This window comes from Thamnophis sirtalis, unplaced genomic scaffold (assembly GCF_051295495.1).
Source record: "Thamnophis sirtalis isolate CommonGarterSnake01/CBP01778 unplaced genomic scaffold, rThaSir2_p1.2 scaffold_11, whole genome shotgun sequence".
Classification (NCBI taxonomy): domain Eukaryota; kingdom Metazoa; phylum Chordata; class Lepidosauria; order Squamata; family Natricidae; genus Thamnophis; species Thamnophis sirtalis.
Window position 1 is genome coordinate 50,664,320 of NW_028261391.1, and position 27,663 is coordinate 50,691,982.

Genomic DNA, 27,663 nt, shown 5'->3' on the forward strand with positions numbered 1-27,663 from the left:
ACATGTGCAGCCTTAGTAACAGAGTTGTGCCAAAACAATCACATCAGCATCTCGCCAGTTTCAATTCCAGTAAAAGAGGATATTTATAAATATCATCCATTGATGGAAGATGAGGCATACCAAAGCCTGTTGCCCAGGCAACAGCTTCTCATTAGATAATGATTACAGGATTTGCAATAAATATCCATATAACAGGCCTGATGCCAGCAGCTTATTAGACTGATGGTCTTAGTGCTGTATTTCCGACCTCATAGCCCCTCAATGTTTGCTAGAATTAACGGTTTGACCTTTAAAACTGGCATAAGTCTGAAGTAATCTAAGTTAAATGATGTTTAAATTAAGTTTAAGAACACCTGTCATATTATACAAATCTGAAACAATGTATCTCAGTGGATCATTTTTCATTTTCCCCTGCATACATGGAATTTCATTAATTTTATTATAAATAGTAATTACCATATTAATAATCATACTTATTAATACAGTCACATTTTAGTATTCATTTTGAAGTTGAAAGTTTCATTACACTTTTTTTTAAGTTTAAGCATAAGTATTCAAATATCTTGGCTGTTGATTTTTTAATATTGTTTGGATACTAACATATAAACCAGATTAATTATTTAAATTGATTTAGAAATTAATAACTATAGTTAATAACCTTAACTATAAAGTCCTCAATTATGATCCTTCTGAACACTATCATAACACTGAATATGTTTTTAAATATCTAATAATGGGAATAATATGACTTTGAAAAATTAATACATGTTTAGAAATTCCAGTGCTTTGGAAAACAGTTTCATTGGACTAACTTACTTACCTGGGTAAGTGAGGTAGATATTTTACTAGTATTTTACATCTCTGTAATGTACCTCAACCAACACTTTATGGATTCAATGCTTTAGAATTAAATAACAGAGCTTCAAGACCTTACATTTTCAATGAATTACATAATCCCTCATATTCCTTACTTTATTTGATGTTACTTTATGCTCTATGCTAGAAACAGATAAGGGCATCCAATTCATACTGGAAGGTTGCTATTCCAAGAGAGTGTTCATGTCCCATTAGTGCAGTGGGTCTCAACCTTCCTAATGCCGCGACCCTTTAATACAGTTCCTCATGTTGTGGTGACCCCCAACCATAAAATTATTTTGTTTTTCGTATTTTTTCAAAAATATGTGTTTTCCGATAGTCTTAGGTGACCCCAGTGAAAGGGTCGTTCGACCCCCAAAGGGGTCCCAACCCACAGGTTGAGAACCACTGCATTAGTGCATGCGCACTCCAGGAGCTGGTGTCATGGGAATTATATTTCTCATATTGAATCCAATATTTGTAATAAGATAATATCTTTACTAGAGTGTAACTTTTCATTAAGCAAAAAGTTTAAAAAAATCCAGCAGTGGGGAACCAACCAGTGAATAAAAAAAAATAGGCCAGGTCTTTCAATCATCAGGCTTACAATTAAAAGTCATTCTCAACATATGGATTATATCTTTAATGCATTAATCAACTTTCAGTTTACAGCTAACATGTACATCAGGTCCCCAGTGAGGATTATTTCCAATTGGTTACAAATTTGGAGGAACTAAAATCTGCTCAGTTGAACATTTTCCCTGACTCAGTCTAGAAAAATAATGTATTTGAGTCTGCTCTGTAGAACTTGTAGCTGGAACTGTTATATTTCATGATGCAATAAAAACAATGAAATAAAAATGGTAGATGGTTTTTAAATAGATATGGAAATATATTTAGCATCTATCTGAAAAGTTAATTATATGGCAAAGGATGTTGATATATTCCAGCTACAAGATGTAAAATTAGCCCCAGTATGGGGAAAACATTTCATGTAAATAGTACAACTTGATTTAAAGGTTTCTGTTATGTCTACATTATCTATTATACTATTATCTACATTTTGTGGCATGTTTATAATGAAATCACGCAAACATCATTTCTGTATAAAGTTCAGGAATAGCAGGACTTGCAATTTATTCCTCTGGAACAAGTCTTTTTGAAAGTTGATGATTGTTGGCTCATAGATTGAACCAATTTATCTATAATATTCACTCAATATACCAAATGACTCTAATTTTGGGCTTTTTAAAAAACCATTTTAAAAATCCGCCAATACATTTGGAAAGAGGCAACAATGTGGAAACTATAGGAAATAATATTCTTCCCAATTAGTTCCAATCTACTAATGAATAATTATTTCCAAAGTGAATAGATGGGATGGAACTGGAAGTCTTTATTAATTTGGAGGGTTAAAGAGGTACCTAATGATGACAAAGACAAGCTATAACTGATATTCAAACTCTCTGACTAGATTTATATCAATAAGGATAGTTGTTTTTTGTTGTTCTTGAACTAGAATGGCATGAATGAAAGTGTTAATCAACTATTATAAAGTATTTTGTTTTTTGGCAGTGAAAAACACATTTTTTTCTGTTTGTCTTGCCCTGCCTTTAACAAAACTAAAAGAACTCCAGACAAATTATTTTAGGGAGTACATAAAATACCAGATGAAAACACAAGGGGGAAAATAATAAAACTGTTACGTTTTTAAAACTCTATTACATTTTTCTCTATATTTCAGGAATGTAGCCTGTAGTGCCAAAGTCATCTATTATCCCTCAGTGCTAAAAATGTTAGGAGTTATACTGAAAGTCAGCAAGTTTACATTCACCTAAATTCCCTCCCAAAATTCCCCATGCACATTCTTGGCGTATATCAGTATGGATCATCTAAAATTAAATCTTGATTAGAAAAGGAAATGGGAAAAGGATTATGAGGAAGTAGTGTTTTCCTTTTACCCCACTAAAATAGAGCACCTGTACATTCTAAATATTACCCAAATGACATCCACATGCACAGGCTTAAAGCTAAAAACCTTTTTTGTCATCAGAAGAATCAAAAGTCCAATATTATATTGAAGGGGATAAAGATAGATTGGTGTCCTTGTTTCAAACATTGATACAGGTAGGAATTTCTTTTGTGCTTTGAGTCTCAGCAACTGTGGAAATACTTCCTGTAGTAAAGAGAGATAAACACAATAAATTTAAATTAGCAAAATAACAAAGAGCAACTGAGGGAACAGGAAACTTCTCAGTATCCTGATTTTCAATACTTTGGATGTAAATGTTGCTTACTGAGACATTATGCTCATCTTAAGTGCCTGCTTGTCATTTAAAAGGCTGCACATATCTTGTTTCCAAACTAATGAGCATGTCTTAACCCTGTCAAATTAAAGTCCAGCCTGTGACAAAGGAAGGAACTGGACTGGTTGGATATCTTTGAGTTAAAGTGCTTACTTTTGATAATATTTGAAATCAAATATAAAGTGACAGTTCTTTGACAATCTGCTGAGGTTTTTGTCTTTCCTCAAAGACTGGAGGCCTGAAACTGAGCAAAAAAAAAAAAAAGGCCATTAATCAGATTTTACATTTAGTGGTTAATTTCTAGAGAATTATTGAGGAACTAAGTTTGTTCAAAAATTCCTAAAATTCTAATCGTTGGGCTATCTAAAGCATCTGTATAGAATTGACAATGAACTCTACTTTCTTTGCTGATGCAGCATGGATTTTCAGGGAAAAATCTTCTGTTCTATGAATCTATGCTGCTTTTCTTTCAATTTTTAATCATTATATGCATTTGGAGATATTTTCACTCATATACACATACTTCTGTCACATACATTATAGGCAACTCCCATACATTAAGAATCCTTCTGAATATATTTATTTAATTATCACTTAAACTGGCCATAAAAGGCTCTTGAAGCAATAAGACAAATATATGCACAAAAACTGCACCTTATATTAAAATATGATTACAGAAGGATATAATTTCTCTCTCTATGTTATATTGTCCAAGGCTGAGCCCAAACATTTCAAAACATTTTAAAATTGAATTATGGTAATTACTGGCTTGGATACAGCCAAGGCTAAATCCAAATAGGGTTGCCAGATATCCATGATGAACTTGGACAGTATAGAAACCATCTGCTTTGTCCACTGCCCAGGACAATATTTATAATCAAACTTTATGACTGGCAGCTCTGGAAGGGTTCCAGATTATTCATGTACTTTAACATGGTTATTTTGGTCTTGTGCCCTAAAGGCAGCTGCTCCAGTCCCCCACCCCTTCAACTGACCACCAGTGTACTAATCAGTGGGTCAGCAACCCAGCGCACCTGCGCCTGACGAGCATTCCTCAGACATCTGACCGCCAGTGTGCTTATCAGCAAGGCAAGAGTCTATGCACTGTCTGGTCCTGGACCCTGGGCAGTCCTTGGCTGTCTGGTCACGCTCGCTGGTTGGTGTCCAGGATGTCCAGGAGATTTTCCTCCCAATAGCCTCTTGTGAACAAGAATTGGTCTTTGGAAATCTGGCAACCCTACAAATAACCCCAGCCAGAATCAGTTGGATTCATTAAAAGTACAATCCTTGAATACTAATCTACATGTGCAAGGGGAAGGGAAGGAAGAGAAATGAAGGATAAAGTACAACAACAGCTTCAGTAATAAATACAGTTGCATGCATTTGATCATAATTAATAATACATTTCCAGAAGAATGCATAACGTGCCCTTCCAAAATATTGCTAATTGGCAATATATAGCAATAGCACTGCTTCATAGTGCTTTACAGCACTCTCTATGTGGTTTACAGAGTCAGTGTATTGCCTCCAACAATCTGGGTCTTCATTTTACCGACCTTAGAAGGATGGAAGGATGGGTCAACCTTCAGCTGGTCAGAATCAAATTTCTGGCAATGAGCTGAAATAGCCTGCAATACTGCATTCTAACCACTGTGTCACCACAGATTACTTACACATTACTTCTTCTGTTGTCAAATTTGGGAAAATATTAAATACATAAATCATGTACATATTAGCTATACCTATTAATTTAACCTACCTTTGAATTTAAAATAACATCAGATCAAATATACTTCTTTTCTATTTGCTTCACCCACTTTATCATTCATATCTTTCCTAAATCTTGATAATAGGTTCAACATAAAGCAAAAAATACTATCCTCAAATTTTGTGAGCAGATTATATTATTGTAATATTATTGTAAACTGGAATACAAATATGAACCAGACAGAGTCCATTCAAAGGCTATATTCAAAGAATAGAGAGTCTCAGTCCTGTTTGAGCAGGGGGTTTGACTAGGACACCTCCAAGGTACCCTTCATTGTATGTTCTAAAAGGCCATGTCATGCTAATATGTGCAGCAAAGAATTTGAAAGTAGTGCATTGGCAAACTCACCTCCAGTAAAACTTTCCTCAGAGTTTATCCAAACTTCGTTAATATACAGCTGCCTTTATATGAAATTCAGAAATTCTAATTGAAACTGAAATAATAGTTGGTCTCTTAGACTTATTTGGAGAAGCTATATTATAACTACTTTTTAAAGTTTACCATGGTTGTAAATATATGTCTGGCTGAAATATAAAATAATGACTATCGTTAACATCCTAAATTAGTTAGCCTTACTAATTATCAAATTATCCTTTTTTTTGCAGGATTGCACAAATCAATAAAACTATAAGGAGATGTCCGTCTTTAGGAGGCTCATATGCTGGCTTGGGAATTCTGGGAGTTGAAGTCCATGCATTTTAAAATTGCCAAGTTTGAGAAACATATGTGATGGGATATACAGCAGTGGCTGTGCAAAGGTATTTAGAAAGCACACTTTTTTATTCAAAGATTTTTGAATAAAATACCTTTGTTGTTGTATTAATTGTAATGGTTTCCATTTGTGTTCAGTTTAATTCTTGTGAGAGATTGCATAAAAGGTATGATATATATAAAAGAATAAAAATAGAAAAATAAATTCAGCTAGTATTGTAATAATGATAGCTAGTAATTTGTCATGATACCATAAAGGAGAATTTTATATTTTGTCTAGTGATTAGTGTAAGTTTGTTTGTTTGCTTGTTTACTTACAACATCTCAGTAAGTGACTGAGTGGCATATGTCATAAAACATAAAAAAGTTCATTGAAAGATGATTTTGTGGCCACAAAATATAAACCAAAAATGGAGAAATGTTTCCTTGAATAAAGGTATTTATGATGGTAGAATATTTTTCCCCATAGCCCTAATTAACTATTGTGACATTTACTACAATAAAAATAAAATGTTATCTCATAATTTCTGATTCATTAATTAGAAGAGGTGGGGTAAAGAATATTTGTGTTAATTTAGAGAAATTTAGATGTGTTAATAGATCAGTGGGAATATTGAGTGTTTTAGCAGAAGAGGTTGGAAAAGTCAGAATAGTTTTAGCCAATCAGAATGCAAACTTTGACCAGCTATTGGCTGGCTTAGTTTATTTACCTATGGGCTGGTATCCAACTTCTCATCTACTAGTTGCTGTGGGTTCATCAGCTCCCTCTGAGGGACATTAGGAATGCTTTCACTTTGACTGCCTGGACTGACCATCTCTTGATCTTTCTCATTCTGCATCTGTGCATAAACATTAATGCCCGGAATCTTCCTAAAACATTAACAAAAACCATCATTGCTATGTGTATGCTAAGGCTCTCTTTGAATTATGCTTTCACACGGCTAGAAGGATGGAAAGAAAGTCAGGAAAAAAACTCACATACCTTTTGAATTTGTAAATTACAAATACTGCCAATCCCACAAATACTACAGACAGTAACATTAGCATGGCTGAACCACTATGGCTAGGCGTGACATCTATGAGTGGAGCTATAAAAAATTAAAAAGAAGTTTCAAAAATTAGACAATAGTATATTCAGCCATAGGCACATAAAGAAAGTGTAGAATGACTTTTTTTAAACAAACCATCACTGATGTTCTTGAACTTTTCCAACTAAGGTTGCACTCTTATTGAACAATCTGTACAATTATCTGTCTTTTCTGCACTAGGGCACTTCTATGCTTTTATAGTCTTAACATCTGATACACAGACTACAAACTTTTCAGAATAGAAGTCAATAATGATTTATTTAAGTTGGTTATGGCAGGTGGTTAGTGATTCATATGGCTTCAGTTCTCAGATGATTACCTATTGCAGATGAAGTTCAAGGAATGTTAATATCAAGAAACAAAACCCCTTTTTAATCTGCTATAGTTGTGACGGTTTAGGTTAACTTTTTCTGGACATGTGTATTAAAATAGCCAAAGATAATAACAAAAATATGGGGTGTTTTAATTCAGTCTCTGGAATAAAAAAGTATCTCTCTTTTTTGGTAGTCATCATTGTAAGTACATTTGTTCTAGCACTTTTGAATTAAATTGTATGAATAAATTGCATCTTCGTAGAATTAAAATTTGGTGAATGATGTACTTTTCTATCCTTTTATACAAAAGTACCATACCTATGGAGCCAATGAGATACACATGTTTAATTTCAGCTACATTTTCACAACTTGGTTTCTTGATTTGATTTTTTTAAGATGAAGAAATAGAAAGAACTGCTGGTAGTTATCAAAACCATGAAGTGAATTAAAAAAATTATGTAGCATATTTCTTTGTAAAGGTATCTCTTACCACTAAATCTTGAGAACTACCTCCATTCACAGCATTTTCCCTTTTCTAATATTCTGGACATTAGCTGTGATTAAGTCTCAATAAATGTAATAGAACTTTAGCTATGTATTGTATTGCATTTTATCACAAAGAAGTATTTTAAATACATGTCAATAAAATAAAAGTAGAAAAATATTCTGAACATTAAAAATCTACAATTCCATCATGAAAGCATTGCCAATTAACTGTTTCAGCAATGCTAGCTCAATTGTTAAAGAATCAGCACCAACCTGCTATTAAATGAGCAGCATGAACAAGGATTCTAACTCCAGGTTTTAAGTCAAACTGAATGGCATTTTGGTTTAATTTCTGGACCAATATTTCTGAAATCTAGAATAAGGAAGAAATAGATATATAAACTCTTTTGTATGCTATCACTCAACCAGAAAATGCTGATTGCTAAATAAAGAATGAAAAAGTCTTGGTGCAGAAATGAAATAAATATGTTATATAAATCTTTTCTTAACAAACAAATGGATGTTTATGAATGGTTCCAGCCCCATAATTTAATCTGGCAATTGGTGAATCATGTGATTATGTACAGTAAAGGAAATAACAATATATACTGAAGTTCTACACCAAGTTCTACACCATAGACTGAAAATTGCAGTCTATGAACAACATATAGCTTAATAGCACTTTTCTTTTACCCTCAAATTGACTAGGGCAAAATAAACAGCTTGGTTACCATAACCCTTTATTACAATCACGAATCCTTTGACTTCTTGTATCACATACTTTTGAAATGCCACCCATCATATGCTGTACAAAACTTTTAATACAAGTTATGTACATTTTTTCTCCACAAACCTATTTTATTTTTCCTTCACAAAGAGATGTTACAAAATAAATACCAAGAAAACAATATTTGAAGAATACATCCACGAAAAAAATGAACAAATCTACCAGGGCAGGTTTCTCTTCTCTGCTGGATGCCGGCTTAATAATCCGAAGGTGTCTTTTAATAGAAATATCCCCTACTGCAAAACTTCAGATTGAATGGTAAATATAACAGCAAGTATATATATATATATTTTGTAACTGGATGCTGATGTCAGAGAAATCATCTTATGTACGATGCAACCATATAATATTCTTTTAAAGAATCCTTAAAAGGCAAAGCTAAAGGTTCTCCTTGGACATATGTGCTAGTCATTCCTGACTCTAGGGGGTGGTGCTCATCTTTGTTTCAAAGCCGAAGAGCCAACATTGTGTGGCCACGAAGACGTCTCCGTGGTCATGTGGCCTGCATGACTAGACACCAAAGGCACACGGAACCTTTCCCACCAAAGGTGATTCCTATTTTTTTACTTGTATTTTTACATGCCCCCAGGCACCTGGAATGTGCCGAATCTTTTCTTTTCATCCTGGTTTGTGGCGCAACGGGTTGAAGATCAGCTGTAGAGCGGTTTGTAGACCAGCTGTGGGGCGGCTTGTTTTGCGCTTGATAGGGGCGATAGCGGCGGCAGTGGCATCTAGCACCCAGGGAGTTAAGCCTGGGCGAGAAGAACTGGAGAGGACCCGAGAACGGTGGTTATCAGAGAGCCCCCCCCTCTGAGACGCTATGGACGCCACAGACGGCTCGAGTAAGCTTTTTAAGCCGAAGAACTGCTGCGGGTTGGTTTGAGACCTGGGAGACCTGGGAGTCAGTGAGGAAGAAACATATGAGCAGCTCTCCCTCCCCCTCCCCCTTGACAGCACGGGTGGCACGAACAGCGCGAGGAGCGTTTGGTAGCCATCCGGAACAGCCTTCCCCCCCAGTCGAATGGAGACGGCACGAGGGTGGTTTGAGACCCCTTGTGCCTGGACTGTGCTTGGACTGTACTGGACGCTGGGCGGTGTGTTACATGAGGCACTTTTTGCCTTGCCTAAGGAAGGGGGGATTGGATTCCAACAGCAGAGTGGTCGGGACTGGACGGCAGGTTCTGTTGCCGCCGTTTCAATTTCCCAGGCTGCCTCTCCCCCCCCCACCCGATGGCGGCGCCTTATCTTATCATTGGTTGCCTGCAACATCATTTGCTAACACCCGCCCAGTTTGCAGAACCTTTGGGGATTAACTTGGATTGTTATGAACTTGGACTCCCCCTAGTGGCTATCATTTTAACATCATTTTAACATCATTGAACCTGCGCAATTTTTCTAATTTTATTTTTTAAATAGGTATGTTGAGTGCATGGGATTGTATGGGATGGTATGAATGAACTCACTTTTTACTATTAATATTGCTGTATTTGTGTTTTAACTCTTTAGTGAGGACTGTCTGTGTGAGAGTTTGGGTATGACTGATTCGGAGGTCCTGGCGGGGTATGCGGGGGTCACCGGGGTGGTTGGGGGAACTACATCCACGGGAGAGGGTCGGGGCATTGCGGTCATAACAGGGAGGGGCAGATACGGCGGGGACTTTAGGGCAGGCCATTACCGGGGAAGGAGGGTTCGCTATATCACAGAGATCCCTCCTTCCAGCCCTAGGAGTCCCACTCCAAGGTCAGATGGCGCGAGTAATCAGGACCCTGGTCTCCGGCTGCTGTCGCTAAATTCCAGGTCTGTTGTTTATAAGGCTCCCCTCGTCCGGGACTTGATTTTAGACAAGGGGGCAGACCTGGCATGTATTACTGAGACATGGCTGGGCACGGAGGGAGGAGTCCCCCTCGTAGAGATGTGCCCAGACGGATTTCAGGTGCTTCATCAGCTGAGAGCCCAGGGAAGGGGTGGCGGTGTGGCTATTGTAGTCCGGGAGTCTTTAGCACCTCGTAGGATCCCTGCTCCAGAGCTTGTCGGGTGTGAGTCCCTACTGTTGAAGCTGGACCTCAAGGGTCAAGTGGGTCTGCTGCTAACGTACCTGCCTCTCAACTGCATTGCAGCAGCCCTCCCCTCACTCCTCGAGTCAGAAGCCGAGCTAGCAGTTGAGTTCCCTAGGCTTATGGTTCTGGGGGACTTCAACTTGCATTCGCTCGGTGAACGCTCTGACGGAGCGCAGGAGTTCATGGCTTCCATGACAGCCATGGGCTTGACCCAGGTAATTCGAGGCCCAACCCACTCAGCGGGTCACACACTCGACCTCGTATTCCTCTTGGAGCAGTGGAGTTATGATCTTGATCTGAGGGGTAATGAGATCATACCCCTGTCGTGGTCAGACCACTGCCTACTGAGGCTAGACTTCTGGAGGCCAAACCCCCACCGTAGGGAGGAGGAACCAACCAGGTGGTTCCGCCCCAGGCGACTTATGGACCCTGTAAGGTCCCAGACGGAGCTTGGGGTTATTCCTGATACTCTCGCCCACAGTTCAGCGGAGACTCTTGCTGCTGCCTGGCACTCGGCAGCGTCAGAGTCTCTGGACCGGATTGCACCACTACGGCCCCTCCGGGTCAGCGGCTCCCAGAGGCCTCCTTGGTTCACCAGGAGCTCCGGGAGATAAAGCGCCGGAGGAGACGCCTAGAGCACCAGTGGAGATCCGATAGGTCCGAACCGAACTGGGCACTTTTGACAGCATGCACCAAGGAATACATCTGGGCATTAAGAACAGCTAAAAGAACACACATTGCCACCTTGGTAGCGTCTGCCGAGTCCCGCCCAGCCGCCCTGTTTAGGATAACCCGCTCCCTCCTAAATAGGAGGGAGACGGGGGACCCCTTACAGGGTAGGGCTGAGGAGTATGTTCAATTCTTGGCAGACAAAGTTGCTCGGTTTCGGTCGGACCTGGACTCCACTCCCGCAGATCCAGCTGAGACACAGGGGAATGACTTCGCAGACCATCTCTGGGTTGAGTTTCAGGATGTTGCCTCCGGGGATGTGGACAAGGCTATGCGAGCTGTGAGTGCCTCCACCTGTATAGTGGACCCGTGTCCCTCCTGGCTGGTTGCCAACAGCAGCGAGGTGACACGAGGCTGGATCCAGGCGATTGTTACCACCTCTCTTCGGGAGGGGCACTTCCCCGCCGCGCTCAAGGCGGTGGTGGTGAGACCCCTCCTGAAGAAACCATCCTTGGATCCAGCCGCTCTTAATAACTACCGTCCAGTCTCCAACCTCCCCTTCGTGGGGAAGGTTGTTGAGAAGGTGGTGGCCTTCCAGCTTCAGCATACCTTGGAGGAAGCTAACTACCTTGACCCCTTCCAGTCCGGCTTCAGGCCTGGTTACAGCACAGAAACCGCTTTGGTCGCATTGACCGATGATCTGTGGAGAGCCAGAGATGGAGGCCATGCGTCCATCCTGGTTCTCCTTGACCTCTCAGCGGCTTTCGATACCATCGACCATGGTATCCTTCTGCGACGACTGCGGGAGGTGGGGGTTCTGCAGTGGTTCTCCTCCTACCTCTCGGACAGGTCGCAGTCGGTGTTGGTAGGGGGGCAGAGATCGTTCCCGAGGCCCCTAACTTATGGGGTGCCGCAGGGTTCGGTCTTATCCCCCCTACTATTTAACATATACATGAAACTGCTGGGCGAGATCATTCGGAGGCACGGGATAAAATACCACCAATACGCGGACGATACACAGTTGTATCTGTCTGCCCCGTGTCAACTCAATGAAGCGGTGGACGTGATGAACCGGGGCCTTGAGGCTGTTAAAGACTGGATGAGAGCTAACAAACTGGTACTCAACCCGGACAAGACCGAGTGTTGTGTTTTCCTCCCAACAATTTGGCCGACGTTCCATCACTCAGGCTGGGGGGTCAAAATTTATACCCCTCAGACAGGGTCCGCAACTTGGGAGTCTTCCTGGACCCACAGCTGAGTTTCGACCATCGCTTGTCAGCTGTGACCAGGGGGGCATTTGCCCAGGTTTTACTCACATTTTCTTTTTGTGTTTTGTCCTGCACTCCCCTCCCCTATTATTGTAAGCCGCCCTGAGTCCCCTCAGGGAAAAGGGCGGCCTATAAATGTTTAATAAAACTAAAAAACTAAACTAAACTTTCCAACTGCTAGGTTGGCAGGAGCTGGGACAAACTGCCAAACTGCTGACCTTTCTGATGGACAAGTTCAGTGTCTTAGCCAATGATACCTGCAAATGCTAATGATACATTTTCATAAAAAATACATTTCCATCCATTGCAAGTCCATTTTCAATTTTCAATTCTACTCTAAAATGCAGCTCTGATGTGAACGTATGCAGTCTCTTCTATTTTTCATACATGAGACTGTTGTTGTTTTCTATTCTCTATTATTTTTTAAGTACATCTGGCTCCTTAATTTAATACTGGCTACTGCTTCTTTGGCAAACACCATTCAGGACTCACTACGAAACAGAAATTATTTTAGTTGCCTAAAATTGAAGTAGTTTGTAAAGAGTATATTTCTTGCACATGCTATATATATGAGGCAAAATGGATACTTATAGACATTCCCTATAACTCACATTGGGTCTAACATGAATTTTGAAGTATAACAATAACTAATTTTAATAGAAGGACAAAAAACTTTCATTCAAAACTACTATCATGATACTTGTACACATTTATTTTACATTATAGGTATTTTACTTTGTCAACAGTACCCATATTCTTTAGAAACCTGTTTATTTCAACTGCTATGTGAACCTGAGTGCAGTGTAACTATCTCATAACATACAACATCATGATCTGCAAACTGAAGATCACAGCAATTTAAAGAGGTAGCTTTTTAAACATTTTAAACAAAACTACATTTTCAAAATAGGAAACAGAGGAGGTTTAAAACAGGAGCTGGCAACCTGAGGTGGTGAACCATATTTCTTAAACACCCCACCCCAACTATAATTTCTCCAAAAAAATATGGCAACAGTTTCCTATAACTCAAAAAATTATATAAAAACTGTACTACAAGCCCTAGATAGATTTAGTCCATTTAAAAACAATTAAAAAAGAAAGAACTATTGTATATCTAAAATTCTGGCTCTGCCCCTATGTATTTAATTGTCCATTACCATATTCATTGTGACCCATGCCATCCTAAAAGTGTTAATTGGGACTACAGTTAAAAGTGGCCCTGCACTGTTTGCTGGAAAATACTGCATGATGCTTACCATGGATACAGTCGTAACAATGATAGAAGGACACATCAAAAATATGATACATAGCAAAAAGAATGTATTATTAGAAAAAGCCTTTTGTTTATATTGCAGTCCGGAACAATGAGGTTTGAAATCAGATACAATTAGGCAACCTTTCTTGCACTTAAATAAACAGAAGTAAATGTTCACGGACATGTAGAAACTTCAAAAATGAATAATAGGTTTAGTCAAGATCTCAAGTTTTAAAAACATACTTCATGTTTTGTGAATTCTGAACAAAATGTCAACAGCAGATTTGTCATATTCAGCCATTGGTTTCAATATGAATTTCAATGTGATGATAATCCAATCCAGTGTAATTAGGTTATAAAATGAATGAAGTAAGGTTGTATGTGGATGTACAAGAGCCTGAATTCACAGGGAAAGGTGCAATGCTGCCCTCTAGTGTCTTGCTGAAAGCTGCTTTTCCTCTGTGCCACAAGGATTGACTTTCACACTTCCTGCTACACTAAATTGTAACTTTGACATGAGAATTTATTGTAACCCCGCTGTTCTTCATATTCTTCTTTATAAGACAAATTCATTTTTCTTGGTTTTCACATCGCTAAGTTCTTTGATATGTCATTGTCATGTATTGCATTGTAGGTCTTGACTTTAAAAAGTGGCAAAATGAGAATAAAATGGAAACTCTAGCTGAATAAATACATATAAAATCATAATTTAGGGTAAAGTATTTCTAAAAACAAGACTTTTATGCATTTTTAAAAATCCACAGAATGGGATGATAATGAATCAATATGCAAGAAACAAAATGAATACCTAAGACATTGGCATGGGACTGGATAGCCCATCCCTTAATGTAATCAAATTACCCTGATACGAAAGAAAAGTTCCCGAGACTCCTTTGACAAACTAAGGCACCCAGTTCACAGTTTACATCCTCATCCTTATGACGTTCTTGATATGATTTGCCTGGCTTCAGGCTGTTTTATTTTTGTGTCATTCAGAATAATACTACAATTTCAAATGCAAATTTGGAACACCCCCACCTTTCTGCTTCTTCATGTGCACATTCATCAGTGGAGCCACTGGAGTATAATATTGGTCTTAGTTTTTAAAAGCTGTTGTGCCTTCTAATTTTCACTGCTTGGCATATAGAACCCCTACAGCTATGTCCACTTATAAATCCAGCACACTTTAATTAGTGGTGTTGTGATGTTGAACTCTAGCAGTTCAAACGATGGACTTAGAAATTCATAACAATTAACTCTTTCTATAGGATGGCAAAGTGTAAAATAGACTTTTCTCTCATTCAAATCCCCTTATACAATTTTCTTCTTTTCTGACCATATTTTACTTATATGATTATTGGATTTATCAGACTGGTCTCTGGAGCATTGTAATATAGTGGATGACTTCATTCCTTCTGCTTTTGAATACGAAGTCTTGCTTTGATTTAAAATGCTAAATAAACACAGAATTTTCATTGTAAATCCTGGATTAGAGACGTCAGCAAAATGAATGAGCTAATGTTGTGGCTTATATAATAAACTAAGGTTAGTGCTATAAAGTCAGGACTGTGTTTTTATGTCAGATGGAAGCTGCTTCAATAGGAAGTTTATAAGATCATTAGGACGCATTCACCAATTCAATAGGAATAAAACCTGTTTAAAACTATGTCTTTCAGGGTGAAAAAGTTATTCTCATGTTTAATGTACCATAGGAATCTCAACTGGGATAAAGGAGAAATAAAATCACCATAGATATTATAATACTTTTAATATGTATTGTTCTGGCTACTGAATATAAACTTCAACATCAGGCAACAATGAACTAGGGTGATTTTAGTCTGATTTAGCGGAATCTTTCTGCATTTGGCTTGTGTGAGAAGGTATGAGGGGCTGGACTTTGAAAAAACAAGCTGGAAAGAGTATTGACACTTTTGAACATTGTTATTGGAGAAGACTCTGAGAATACCAAGGACTGTTGTATTTGTATGTGGGAAAGACCTTAGGAGACTGAGTAAATAGATGCTGCTTTGAGAATGGTCAGGCAAGAGATAGCATAACATAATGGGTGAAGCAAGAGGTTCAGAACTATCTCTCCCTACATTATCAAGCTGTAAAGATGACAGTAGGAGAAATTTAAGACCTGCAAGTTTCTGTTAATGTAGCTTTACAACAAAGTAGGGTTACTTTATTTGGTCATGTTTCCTGTCTGGACTATCTGTGTAATGGAATGTAGGGAGGACCTTAGGGAACAAGGAGAAGAGTTGATGATAAACCAGACAAGAGAGGCAGGAATTATCAGTGGCTGAACAAAGAAAAAATTAGGAAGGATCTGCCCTAATGTATCAAGCAATTAAAACTGACAGCAGGACATCTGTACTTTAGACTTGCAAGGGTCAGTTAAAGTAGGCTTAAACTAAAATAAAATTAGTTAATCTAGTCCTGTTTCCTGGATGATTTACCTGGGAGAGATAACATAGTGGGAAGGCTGACATCAATCTTGCAAGTCTGAAAATTTCCCCCCCCACTACATAGTACTTATTATGCAGCTGGGGATTATGATGTTTCTTACCTAATAGTTCCCTAAGTAGTATCTCTTTGCCCATTTCCCGAGGTTTTCCTATGTACTATTACATCTGCTAAAAAAAAAAACCAAAATAATAATAAGAATGAATCATTGGATAATTTAACCCAGACGTTTCACTCATGGCACAAATAACCAGACTTAAATTATGGCATTTTGGAGATCTTATATACTGTATTTAACTATCTGGAGAAACTGGTAAATATGGTACACAATACCCAATTAATCCAGCTAAATATTGTCTATCATCAGCCTCGAACTGATAACAAGTTTGTTAAGTATAAAATGCATATCAGCAACAAAACAGTGCTTGACATATTCTTGTACAGGTTCATGAGTGATAAATTTTATATGCTCATCATCAACAAAGAAACTTTAAAGTTTTGAGCTTGTGCCATGCTGGTACACTTAAGTTTGCAGCTAAACTGAAAATGTTTAAATACAGATAATCTTATTTCAGTTGAAAAATTGGATTATTGCCATTTTCAGTGACATATATTTTCTTCCCTATGAATAACCCTTCTTCTTCCTCTTCCTCCTCCTCCTCTTCTTCTCCTTCTATTATTATTGTACAATTGTATCACAGCGGCCAGTTGTTTCGCCGGATTTGGCATTGGTTACTAGTCGGGCCCCACCCAGGGGCCTAGGACGTCGTAACGTATTTTCGTAATATACGTGCAGATCCAAGCAGTGCAGCTTTTTGCATTTGACTGATGGTGATTTTGTCAATTTTTAACTGTTTTAAATGTAATTCAAGTGCTTTTGGAATAGCACCCAGTGTGCCAATTACCACTGGAATTACCACTACTGGTTTGTGCCATAGTCGTTGAATTTCGATTTTTAAGTCCTGGTATCTTGCGATTTTTTCATGTTCCTTCTCGGCGACCCTGCTATCACCTGGTATTGCGATGTCTATGATTGTGACCTTATTTTTCTCAACCAGTGTGATGTCTGGTGTATTATGCGCCAGTATTTTGTCGGTTTGTATACGGAAATCCCACAAGATCTTGACCATCTGATTTTCTGTGACTTTTTCAGGCTGATGTTCCCACCAGTTTGTTGCTGTTTTAATATTATAATTTTTGCACAAATTCCAATGGATCATTTGTGCTACTGAATTGTGCCGCAATTTATAATCAGTCTGCGCGATTTTTTTACAGCAGCTGAGTATGTGATCAACAGTTTCGTCAGCTTCTTTGCAAAGTCTGCATTTGGCATCATCAGAGGATTTTTCGATTTTGGCCTTAATGGCATTTGTGCGGATAGCTTGTTCTTGCGCAGCCAGGATTAGTGACTCTGTTTCTTTCTTTAATGTACCTGTTTTTAACCATAACCAAGTTTGTTCCCTGTCCACTTTATCTTTTATTTTTTCCAGAAATTGCAGTGCAGCACCATGCAGTGCTTTGTTCTGCCAACTCTCCATTCTTGATTTTATCACATCTTTTCTGTATTCTTGTTTTGTCTGTTGGGTCTTCAGTAGTTTTTTGTTCTTTATTTCAATTAATAGATGTTCTTGACTTTCTTTTAAATAATCAGCCAGTGCATGTTTTTCTTCTTCAACTGTTTGCTTCACTTGTAATAATCCTCTGCCACCTGATTTTCGGGGCAGATATAGTCTATCAGTATCACCACGTGGATGTAAACTGTAGTGCATTGTCATTAGTTTCCTGGTTTTTCGGTCCAAAATGTCCAAATCAGCTTGTGTCCAGTTAACTATACCAGCTGTGTATCTTATAACTGGTATTGCCCAGGTATTTATGGCCTTGATTGTATTTCCACCATTCAATTTAGATTTCAAAATTTTCTTAACTCTGTTGGTGTACTCTCGCCTGACAATAGTTTTTACTTCTCCATGCTTGATGTTATCCAACTGCAGAATGCCTAAGTATTTGTAGGCTTCATTTTCTTTGCATTTAATTAATTGTCCATTGGGCATTTCAATTCCCTCACATGCAGTGATTTTGCCCCTTTTTATGGATACAGTGGCGCATTTTTCAATGCCAAACTGCATTGAAATATCGGTGCTGAATACTCGGACTGTGTTTGTCAATGATTGGATTTCTATTTCTGACTTTCCATAGAGTTTCAAATCATCCATATATAGTAAATGCGAAATTTTTTCAGCTTCTTTGGCTGTTTGGTAGCCTAATTTCATTTTTTTTAAGATTACTGATAGTGGGATCATTGCGATGATGAAGAGAAGAGGTGAAAGTGAATCACCCTGGAAAATTCCTCGCTTGATATTAATCATTCTGTAGATCTCATTCCCTACTGCTAACTCAGTTCTCCATTGTTTCATCGCCTTTTCAGTAAAGGATGTAATATTTTTGCTAATGCCAGGTGTTTCTAAGCATTTTATGATCCAACTATGTGGCAGTGAGTCAAATGCCTTTTTGTAACCAATCCAGACCATATTCAAGTTCGTTTTTCTGTTCTTACAATTTTCTAATATCATTTTATCAATTAGGAGCTGATTTTTTGTGCCCCTGCTCCTTCTTTTGTTTCCTTTTTGCTCTATTGGCAAGATGTTGTTTGTTTCCAAATAATCCATCATGTTATCTGCAATAATGCCTGTGAGTAATTTGAAGGTTGTTGGCAAGCATATTATTGGTCTGTAGTTTTCAGGTGTTGTTCCTTTAGTTGCATCTTTCTGAATCAAGTATGTTTTTCCAGTTGTCAACCATTCATCAATTTGGCCCTTTTGTAAAATTTCATTCAGTTGCCTGGCCAATATTGCATGTAAACTGGTCAGATATTTGAGCCAGAAACCATGTAATTGGTCCTTTCCAGGTGATGTCCAATTCTTTACCTTTTTAACTCGATTTTTGACCATCTCAGTTGTTATTTCTAATACTTGCATTTGTTTGTTGCCAATGCTTTTCTCAAAGTCATGTATCCACTTTGCTTCCTTGTTGTAGTCCTTTGCATTTTCCCACAATTTTTTCCAGAATTCCACTGTGGCCTGTTTTTCTGGTTATTATTATTATTATTATTATTATTATTATTATTATTATTATTGTTGTTGTTGTTGTTGTTGTTGTTGTTGTTGTTGTTGTACAATTGTATCACAGCGGCCAGTTGTTTCGCCGGATTTGGCATTGGTTACTAGTCGGGCCCCACCCAGGGGCCTAGGACGTTGTAACGTGTTTTCGTAATATGCGTGCAGATCCAAGCAGTGCGGCTTTTTGCATTTGACTGATGGTGATTTTGTCAATTTTTAACTGTTTTAAATGTAATTCCAGTGCTTTTGGAATAGCACCCAGTGTGCCAATTACCACTGGAATTATCACTGCTGGTTTGTGCCATAGTCGTTGAATTTCGATTTTTAAGTCCTGGTATCTTGCGATTTTTTCATGTTCCTTCTCGGCGACCCTGCTATCACCTGGTATTGCGATGTCTATGATTGTGACCTTATTTTTCTCAACCAGTGTGACGTCTGGTGTATTATGCGCCAGTATTTTGTCGGTTTGTATACGGAAATCCCACAAGATCTTGACCATCTGATTTTCGGTGACTTTTTCAGGCTGATGTTCCCACCATTTTTTTGCTATTTTGATATTATAATTTTTGCACAAATTCCAATGGATCATTTGTGCTACTGAATTGTGCCGCAATTTATAATCAGTCTGCACGATTTTTTTACAGCAGCTGAGTATGTGATCAACAGTTTCATCAGCTTCTTTGCAAAGTCTGCATTTGGCATCATCAGAGGATTTTTCTACTTTGGCCTTAATGGCATTTGTGCGGATAGCTTGTTCTTGCGCAGCCAGGATTAGTGACTCTGTTTCTTTCTTTAATGTACCTGTTGTTAACCATAACCAAGTTTGTTCACTGTCCACTTTATCTTTTATTTTTTCCAGAAATTGGCCATGCAGTGCTTTGTTCTGCCAACTGTCCATTCTTGATTTTATCACATCTTTTCTGTATTCTTGTTTTGTCTGTTGGGCCTTCAGTAGATTTTTGTTCTTTACTTCGATTAATAGATGTTCTTGAGTTTCTTTTAAATATTATTATTATTATTATTATTACACAATTGTATCACAGCAGCCAGTTGTTTCGCCGGATTTGGCATTGGTTACTAGTCGGGCCCCACCCAGGGGCCTAGGACATCGTAACGTATTTTCGTAATATACGTGCAGATCCAAGCAGTGCGGCTTTTTGCATTTGACTGATGGTGATTTTGTCAATTTTTAACTGTTTTAAATGTAATTCCAGTGCTTTTGGAATAGCACCCAATGTGCCAATTACCACTGGAATTACCACTGCTGGTTTGTGCCATAGTCGTTGAATTTCGATTTTTAAGTCCTGGTATCTTGCGATTTTTTCATGTTCCTTCTCGGCGACCCATGCGATGTCTATGATTGTGACCTTATTTTTCTCAACCAGTGTGATGTCTGGTGTATTATGCGCCAGTATTTTGTCGGTTTGTATACGGAAATCCCACAAGATCTTGACCATCTGATTTTTGGTGACTTTTTCAGGCTGATGTTCCCACCAGTTTTTTGCTGTTTTGATATTATAATTTTTGCACAAATTCCAATGGATCATTTGTGCTACTGAATTGTGCCGCAATTTATAATCAGTCTGTGCGATTTTTTATTATTATTATTATTATTATTATTATTATTATTATTATTATTATTATTATTATTGTATATTTATTTTTTTAAAAATGTTTAAATACTATACCTTTCAGGGTAAAAGTTATCCACATGGTTAATGTCTCATAAAAATCTGATATGGGATAAAGAAGGACTAAAATCACTAGAGATATTCTAATATTCTTAATAAGTATTGTTCTGAATGCTGAGCAGAAATATCAACCCCGTTCTAAAAAACCTAAAGTGATTTAAAGAACAGACTGAACTCCTCTGGATTTGGCCTGAATATAAGATTTGTGTGTCAGAAATTATGAGGGCCCAAAATTTTAGAAAAAAATATTTTAGTCAGTTGAATCGTAGTGGGGCTTTCCCAGAACATCCAAAATCAAATAGCTGTTCTATAAAGGAATACCAGCCTATAAAGGAACCACCACTTCTTGGTATTAGGCCTTTGCATGTACGATATGCATGACTGCAGGACAATTACCCAAATATTGTAAAAATATTAGAGCTGGCATCCAAAAAACTATAATCTTAGTTAGAAGGATTTTAAACAATTAATTTATCATTATTAGAGTTCAAAGTCATTAAAAGTAAAACTGGCCAGCTGATTAAGCATGTATGCAATAAACTGATTCATTACGCAAATGAAATATATTTGCATTAATGAGAAATTTAATATTAGGGCTTTGCAGACTTACAGACTTACAAGAGAAGAAATTATCCCTTTCTACCAAAACTATATAAAAAATATCAGAAACTGGGAAGACCGTCATTGTCACTTCTCTAAAGTAATAAAGAGTCAGTAAACATGAAAAGCTTTCTGGGTTAGAAATCTTTAGAATATAAATCAAAATGTGTCAGCTTTTTTTCTTTGGAGATTTTCTACCATAAAATGTGAAGTCTACTTTTACATCCCGCGTCATGTTACAAAAATCCTCAATCAAAAATGTATTTATTTGTGTGTAGTAATTCTTTTTGAAGTCAAAAACTTCCATTCATCCTGTCTTACAAAATGTATGATACTAATAAAAATAGAAATGGTGCTACAATAGAAATTGTTACATTAAAACCTAAAATTTCAACTATTTTTTTTCATTTCCTCCCCCTCCCCACAAAAAAGATAGATGCTATGAAATAAACTGTTGTTATTTAATCTGAAGATTCTAAGGTTGATTAGATCCACATAAGAAAACCTGAATCGAAACCATGATTTACAGGTTAAAACCAACTGAACTCTATTGATTTAAATTGCAGTGACCGAAACATAGGAGTAACTCTCTAAAGTGGCTATCGTCTTCCAGCAAACAACTGGCTTCATTCTACACAGTGAATGTTCCATGTGGTCTTCCAAGGAACCCCAAGAACTGAATATTGCTGTAATCCATCCTTAAGATGATAAGGACATCAGTTGCTGTTGATAGAGCCTGGGTTATTAACACTATAAAATCCTGAGCCTTTACTTTGTCTGCTTTAAATTTGTTAATATGTACTTATTCAGTAACTGCAGGAACAATTTAGAGAAAACTGAAAGGTTATAGACTCATGAATAATGCAAGTAAATAAAATGGCTATAAATTAATATTAATGTGAGATGTGTGTGATCTCTACTTTCCAGAAATGCTTAATGTAAATTTCTTAACAGGTCAACATTATTATGTAAGCTAAAAGAAACCAACAAGAATCAGATACCTGTTGCAGATCTTCAGCTGTTTCTTTACTTTCTCCATTGGTATTCTTATAGGGCAAAATAAAGAGTTCAGCTGAGGTGGGTAACCCTGGCAAGATTGCTACCAAAATATGTTCACTGGAAATGATTGTTGCCTAATATGGGAAAAGAAAAGTTTAGACTGACATTCACATTTCTGTCTCTGCAGCTAAAATAAACTTGAAACTTGTCTTGTATTATATTTTTTTCTAAATTTACTGACTATTAATACAAATAGTTTATTTTATTTTAATTTATATCCCATCATTCCAACATTTAACATTTTTTTTAACATTTAACACTGTATTTAATGAGCCACCGCGGCTCTTATGCATCTACATCTTCCACCAAGAAAATCCATTTTCCAGTTTTTTGATAAGCATTATATTCCCCCTCCTATAGGCATTTCACAGCAGAGAATCATTGATAGTGGTAAATTTGATTGCTGGATTTGGGGACTTAAAAATATACAGTTTAAAACTATCTGCAAAGAAAATTAATTAATGAACATGAATGACATGAATAAAGATTAGCAATAGCGCTTAGACATATACGATTTCTCTGTGCTTTATAATCCTCTCTAAGCAGTTTATAGAGTCAGCCTATTGCCCCCAACAATCTGGGTCCTCATTTTACCAACCTCAGAAGGATGGAAGACTGAGTCAACCTTGATCCGGTGAGAATTGAAGTGCCAAACTGCTGGCAACCTGCAGTCAGCAGAATTAGCCTGCAATACTGCATTCTAACCATTGGACCATCATGGCTCATTTTGCTCAGGCTTAAAATCATGGTGAATCCAAACATGGTAGCCCATGTTAAGCCATTCTTTATGTCTTAACTATGACATCCAAATTTTGTACCATCATATTGCTTGCATCCTGACAAGAAATTTTTTTTCTACACTTCAACACTTGAAAACTATTCAGAGTTAAAATTTCAGACTTTTATAGATAATTAGTAATACAGAATATATGGATTGATTCCACAAGTGTATTTAGCACAATGGTCCTATCATCCCTTGATCTGTGTCATTTTGCACAATGACAATGAGAAAGGATGATGAAGGATGATTAATGATTATATGATCATATAACACAGGCACAGGGCAGACTGCAATGATCCGTATGGACAAAATGTTAGACTGCACAAAAAGATAGGAATACAAGATAAAGACACCAAACTATATATTTTAAATGTTCAGCTAGTAAAAAGAAATACAACTCCATTTTTAGCATGCCACATAAGAACACGATTACAATGATGTGAGACCTAGGCATCTATTGTAAGGCTTCACAATACACACACACATACACACAATTTTTTTTTTAAAAAAATCTGAAATTAAATGTATGAGAATTGTTTATATTAATCTGATAAGTGGAAGCAGTATTCCTATAAATCATGCTTGTTTCTTAAATTGGATCCAGACTCTTCTAAATGCTCCTTTCAAAGCAATTTGGGAAAGATAATAAAATATGGGAACTTTTTTTTACCTCAACTAGAACTGTCTTGATGACATGACCAATGTCCCGTCTCCATTCAGGAATATCTGGATTGTAGTCATCCAGATTTGGAGAAAACGAAAGACGTAAAGACTGAAAATGCTCTAGAAGGAAGAAAAAGAAAGAGTGAAACGGAAAGGAAAAAAACCAGAGAATCTCAGGCTATTCAATGGTGCTCATATTAAATCAGTATACATTTAGGCAAAGAGGAGCACATTGATATTTTAAATTCTATTTAATAAATTCCCCCAAATATCTATCACTGCTGAAATTAGACTTTTTGAGGCCCTAAGCCCTTTGTTAAGAAGTTACACAAGATATCACAAATATGCATACCAAAAGTCAATCTTGGATCACCACAAAAAAATTGAAAACATAAAAGGCAAAATGGTTTGCCTTTTAATTATTTAATAGCAAAGTATTTAAAGTGGAAAATACAAATTAACTTCAAATGAATGCATTTACTGATTACATATTTATCATTTGCCTCACTGGATTTCTGTCATAGTTAATGATATAGTCTGTTTAAGTGTAATTTTAAAAATATTTTTAATATACAGACAAAAAATGCTGACAAAATAAGTAATCAGTCATTTTTTATTAACATAAGTAAAAATGAACTTGTTGTCATAGTAAAAAAAAACTGATAGTGTAAACTTTTGTGAGACCCTGCAGATTGTGAGGCCCTATACCAGTGGTTCTCAACCTGTGGGTCGGGATCCCTTTGGGGGTCGAATGACCCTTTCACAGGGGTCACTTAAGACTACCGGAAAACACATATTTTCGATGGTCTTAGGAACCGAGACACTGCTCCTCTATAATTGGGGGTCACCACAACAAGAGGAACTGTATTAAAGGGTCGCGGCATTGGGAAGGTTGAGAACCACTGCCCTATACTATAGCTAGTTTAGTTTATGCCTAAATCACCAACTAAAGGTCCCTAGGATGCAATATGGTCATTATTTCTGAATTAGTCACTCAGAGTTCAACTACAAATGTCTAATGGAAAAAAGGTCATTTGAAAGAACGTTGGCCTATTTTAAAGGATTATATAGTGAAAGATATCAAAGGTATCTTTTTAAAGTACAGGCAGTCCTCGACTTACGATCATAATCAACATTTCAGTTGCTAAGTGAGACAGTTATTAAGTGAATTTTGTCCCAATTTTTTATGACTTATCTTGCTGCAATTGTTAAGTGAATCGTTGCAGTTGTTAAAATAGTAACATGATTGTTAAGTGAATCTGGCTTTCCCGCTGACTTTGCCTATCAGAAGGTCACAATGGTGATCACATGACCCCGTGACACTGCAAACATCAAAAATATCAGCTGCTGTGTCTGAATTTCAAGTGACCTTGGGGATGCTGCAATGGTCATGTGGAAAACGGTAATAAATCACTTTTTTCAGTGCTGTTGTAACTTTGAACCGTCACTAGGTGAACTGTTGTAAGTTGTAAGGACTATCTATATTGCAATGGTCCACATAATCACAGCTGAGCAAGAAAGAGAGGAGAAAGAAGAGAAATTCACTATAGAAAAAGCTCCTAAATGTTCATCTTTCCACTATATTTAACAAACTGTAATGCTATAACTGTACTTTGTGCCCATTTTAGAAAGCGAACACATTTAAAAAGTCTGCAGACATAACCAATAACCAATGACTTATGCACTTAAAGTGCTTTCTGTATAAATCCTACTGATTAAACCATTTCCAACTTTGCACTGACCCAAAACAATTTCTAAATGAAGATAAATCTGAAGCCTTATTGGTAATCAGCTGATTAAGCGTTAGTGTTCTATGAACCAAGTTACGAGGGACGTTTAAAAAAAAGAATCTAGACAAAATCTTCATTTACATGTCTTCAAACACATATGGTAGTTTGGTATATTTGTGTGTTTTCTTCAGTATTCCTCCAAATACAGACAGCTTGTAAAGCAATTAGGTTGTTTGCATTTTGAAAGGATTCAAATGAAACACTTGAAAACATCCCTCAAAATAAGACAAGCAGCATGGCAATTACTTTAAAGCAGTGCTGTAAAGAATGAGGAAACTGAGTGGGGATTTAAGAGATATAATGTGCTCAGCACTTGAAATTATACACAGATAGATGACTATACGGTAACAAAAATGAATGAATGTGTTGAGGTCAACCCTTTATCTGGCTGATCTTACTTCTGTTTGTAGCAAGAGATTCAGGGATGTGCCAGTAAGCTAACATTCCTACTAAAGATTCTCTTGAACTGAATAACACAATAGTTGTGATTGAACATACCCATATTCAAAAGTATGTGGTGGTGGTGATGAAAGTATGTGTATTTTTCTACTGTCTTATACTTACAGATTCTCAAACCTGTTGAGGGATAAATTCAGTGAAGGGAGTGGAGGGGGGGAATTATTCTCCAGGTTAGTGGAAGGAATTACATACCTACTTTGAACTAAGCTATGCTATTAATGCTTCTGCAGAGACCATCTTTCATCCTAGCTATTTTAAAGAAATATAGCTCAGCCTCCCAAATTTCCATTTGAGGAAAGTGTTTGGAGACAGTAGAGGACCTTTAGCTTTAGCATATAGAGGAAAGAGTTAATTTGAATCTCTTACAATCATATTGAGACCTGGATATTCTGTCAGGACAGAATCTGTTCTTCTAGGGGATAATTTATATCAAGAGTATTCCTGGTTCTATTAGATAAGGGGTGTCAAACTCATGGCCCGCAGGCCAGATACATCATGCACTGATCACCCCACCCCCATTTTAGCAAAGGGGGCAAATGTCATGATACATCACGTGATGATGTGACGACAGGGATTTGACACACCTGTATTAGATCACCCAGTTACTTAATCTAATGCTATCTCTCTCTCTCTCCCTAATTCTATCTCTATCTTTAAGTGAGGAATGCCATTTTTATTTTGAGTAAATTTTAACTAACCAGAGCCATCAGGGTAACTCACTGCTCACTCCAGGAGTTTGATTCTGAGAGGCTCAAGGTTGACTCAGCCTTTCATCCCTCTGAGGTTGGTAAAATGAGGACCCAAATTGTTGGGGGCAATACGCTGACTCTGTAAACTGCTTAGAGAGGGCTGTAAAACACTGTGAAATGGTATATGTCTAAGTCCTGTTGCTATTAATTGGGGTTATATTTTTTCAAGTTAATTAAGAACGAGATTTTATCAGGGATTCTTTGGTTTTGGTTATATATTTTGTTGACTAAATTGCCTGGTGTGTCTGTGATATGACAGAATAAAGCTTTGTGTTACAAAGAAATACTTAGTGCAGCTTTTCTGCACTGAATTTTTCTCAGAGAGCAAAATTAGTCTTGTACCAATTCTCTTTCCTGTGGCAAAAAATATTTAGGTTCCTCATATAAGAGAACTATCAAGTTTACTGCAGCACTAAAGAAGCTCTAACAGAATATAGAATGAGCTATTAAAAAGAGAGCTACTGTGATCCACAAGCCATATGAGGTCTCCTGATCATTTTTGGAAACTGCACAAAAATTCTGATTCTCTTCAAAGTTTTTGGTCAAAATAAGGTCTGATGTACGAATCTTGATTTGTTTCTTTGTCCCTTAAACCTTTTCCTGGTGATTTCACCGTGTCAACAAAAATGCTGACTGAAGGTAATTTATAAAAATTCAAAGTGCAGGTCTCAGTCAAAATCATGTGTTTATTTCTGTTTCAATATATGATCCAGGTGCTGGGTTGC

At 37.3% G+C, this 27,663-nt stretch overlaps 1 protein-coding gene across 1 annotated transcript in view; it reads right to left on the reverse strand.

The window, feature by feature from the left end:
• Positions 1-2,762: 2,762 nt before the first annotated feature.
• LOC148043642 (VPS10 domain-containing receptor SorCS1-like) overlaps positions 2,763-27,663 on the reverse strand; it is a 596,751-nt gene continuing 571,850 nt past the window's right edge. The window contains exons 22-28 of the mRNA XM_087726087.1: positions 23,948-24,060; positions 22,439-22,570; positions 7,802-7,901; positions 6,623-6,728; positions 6,355-6,510; positions 4,196-4,403; positions 2,763-3,031 (exon numbers count right to left, since the gene is read on the reverse strand). Coding sequence (XP_087582213.1) covers positions 4,259-4,403; positions 6,355-6,510; positions 6,623-6,728; positions 7,802-7,901; positions 22,439-22,570; positions 23,948-24,060 — 752 coding nt within the window. The 3' untranslated portion in view covers positions 2,763-3,031; positions 4,196-4,258. The remainder of the gene's footprint in view (positions 3,032-4,195; positions 4,404-6,354; positions 6,511-6,622; positions 6,729-7,801; positions 7,902-22,438; positions 22,571-23,947; positions 24,061-27,663) is intronic.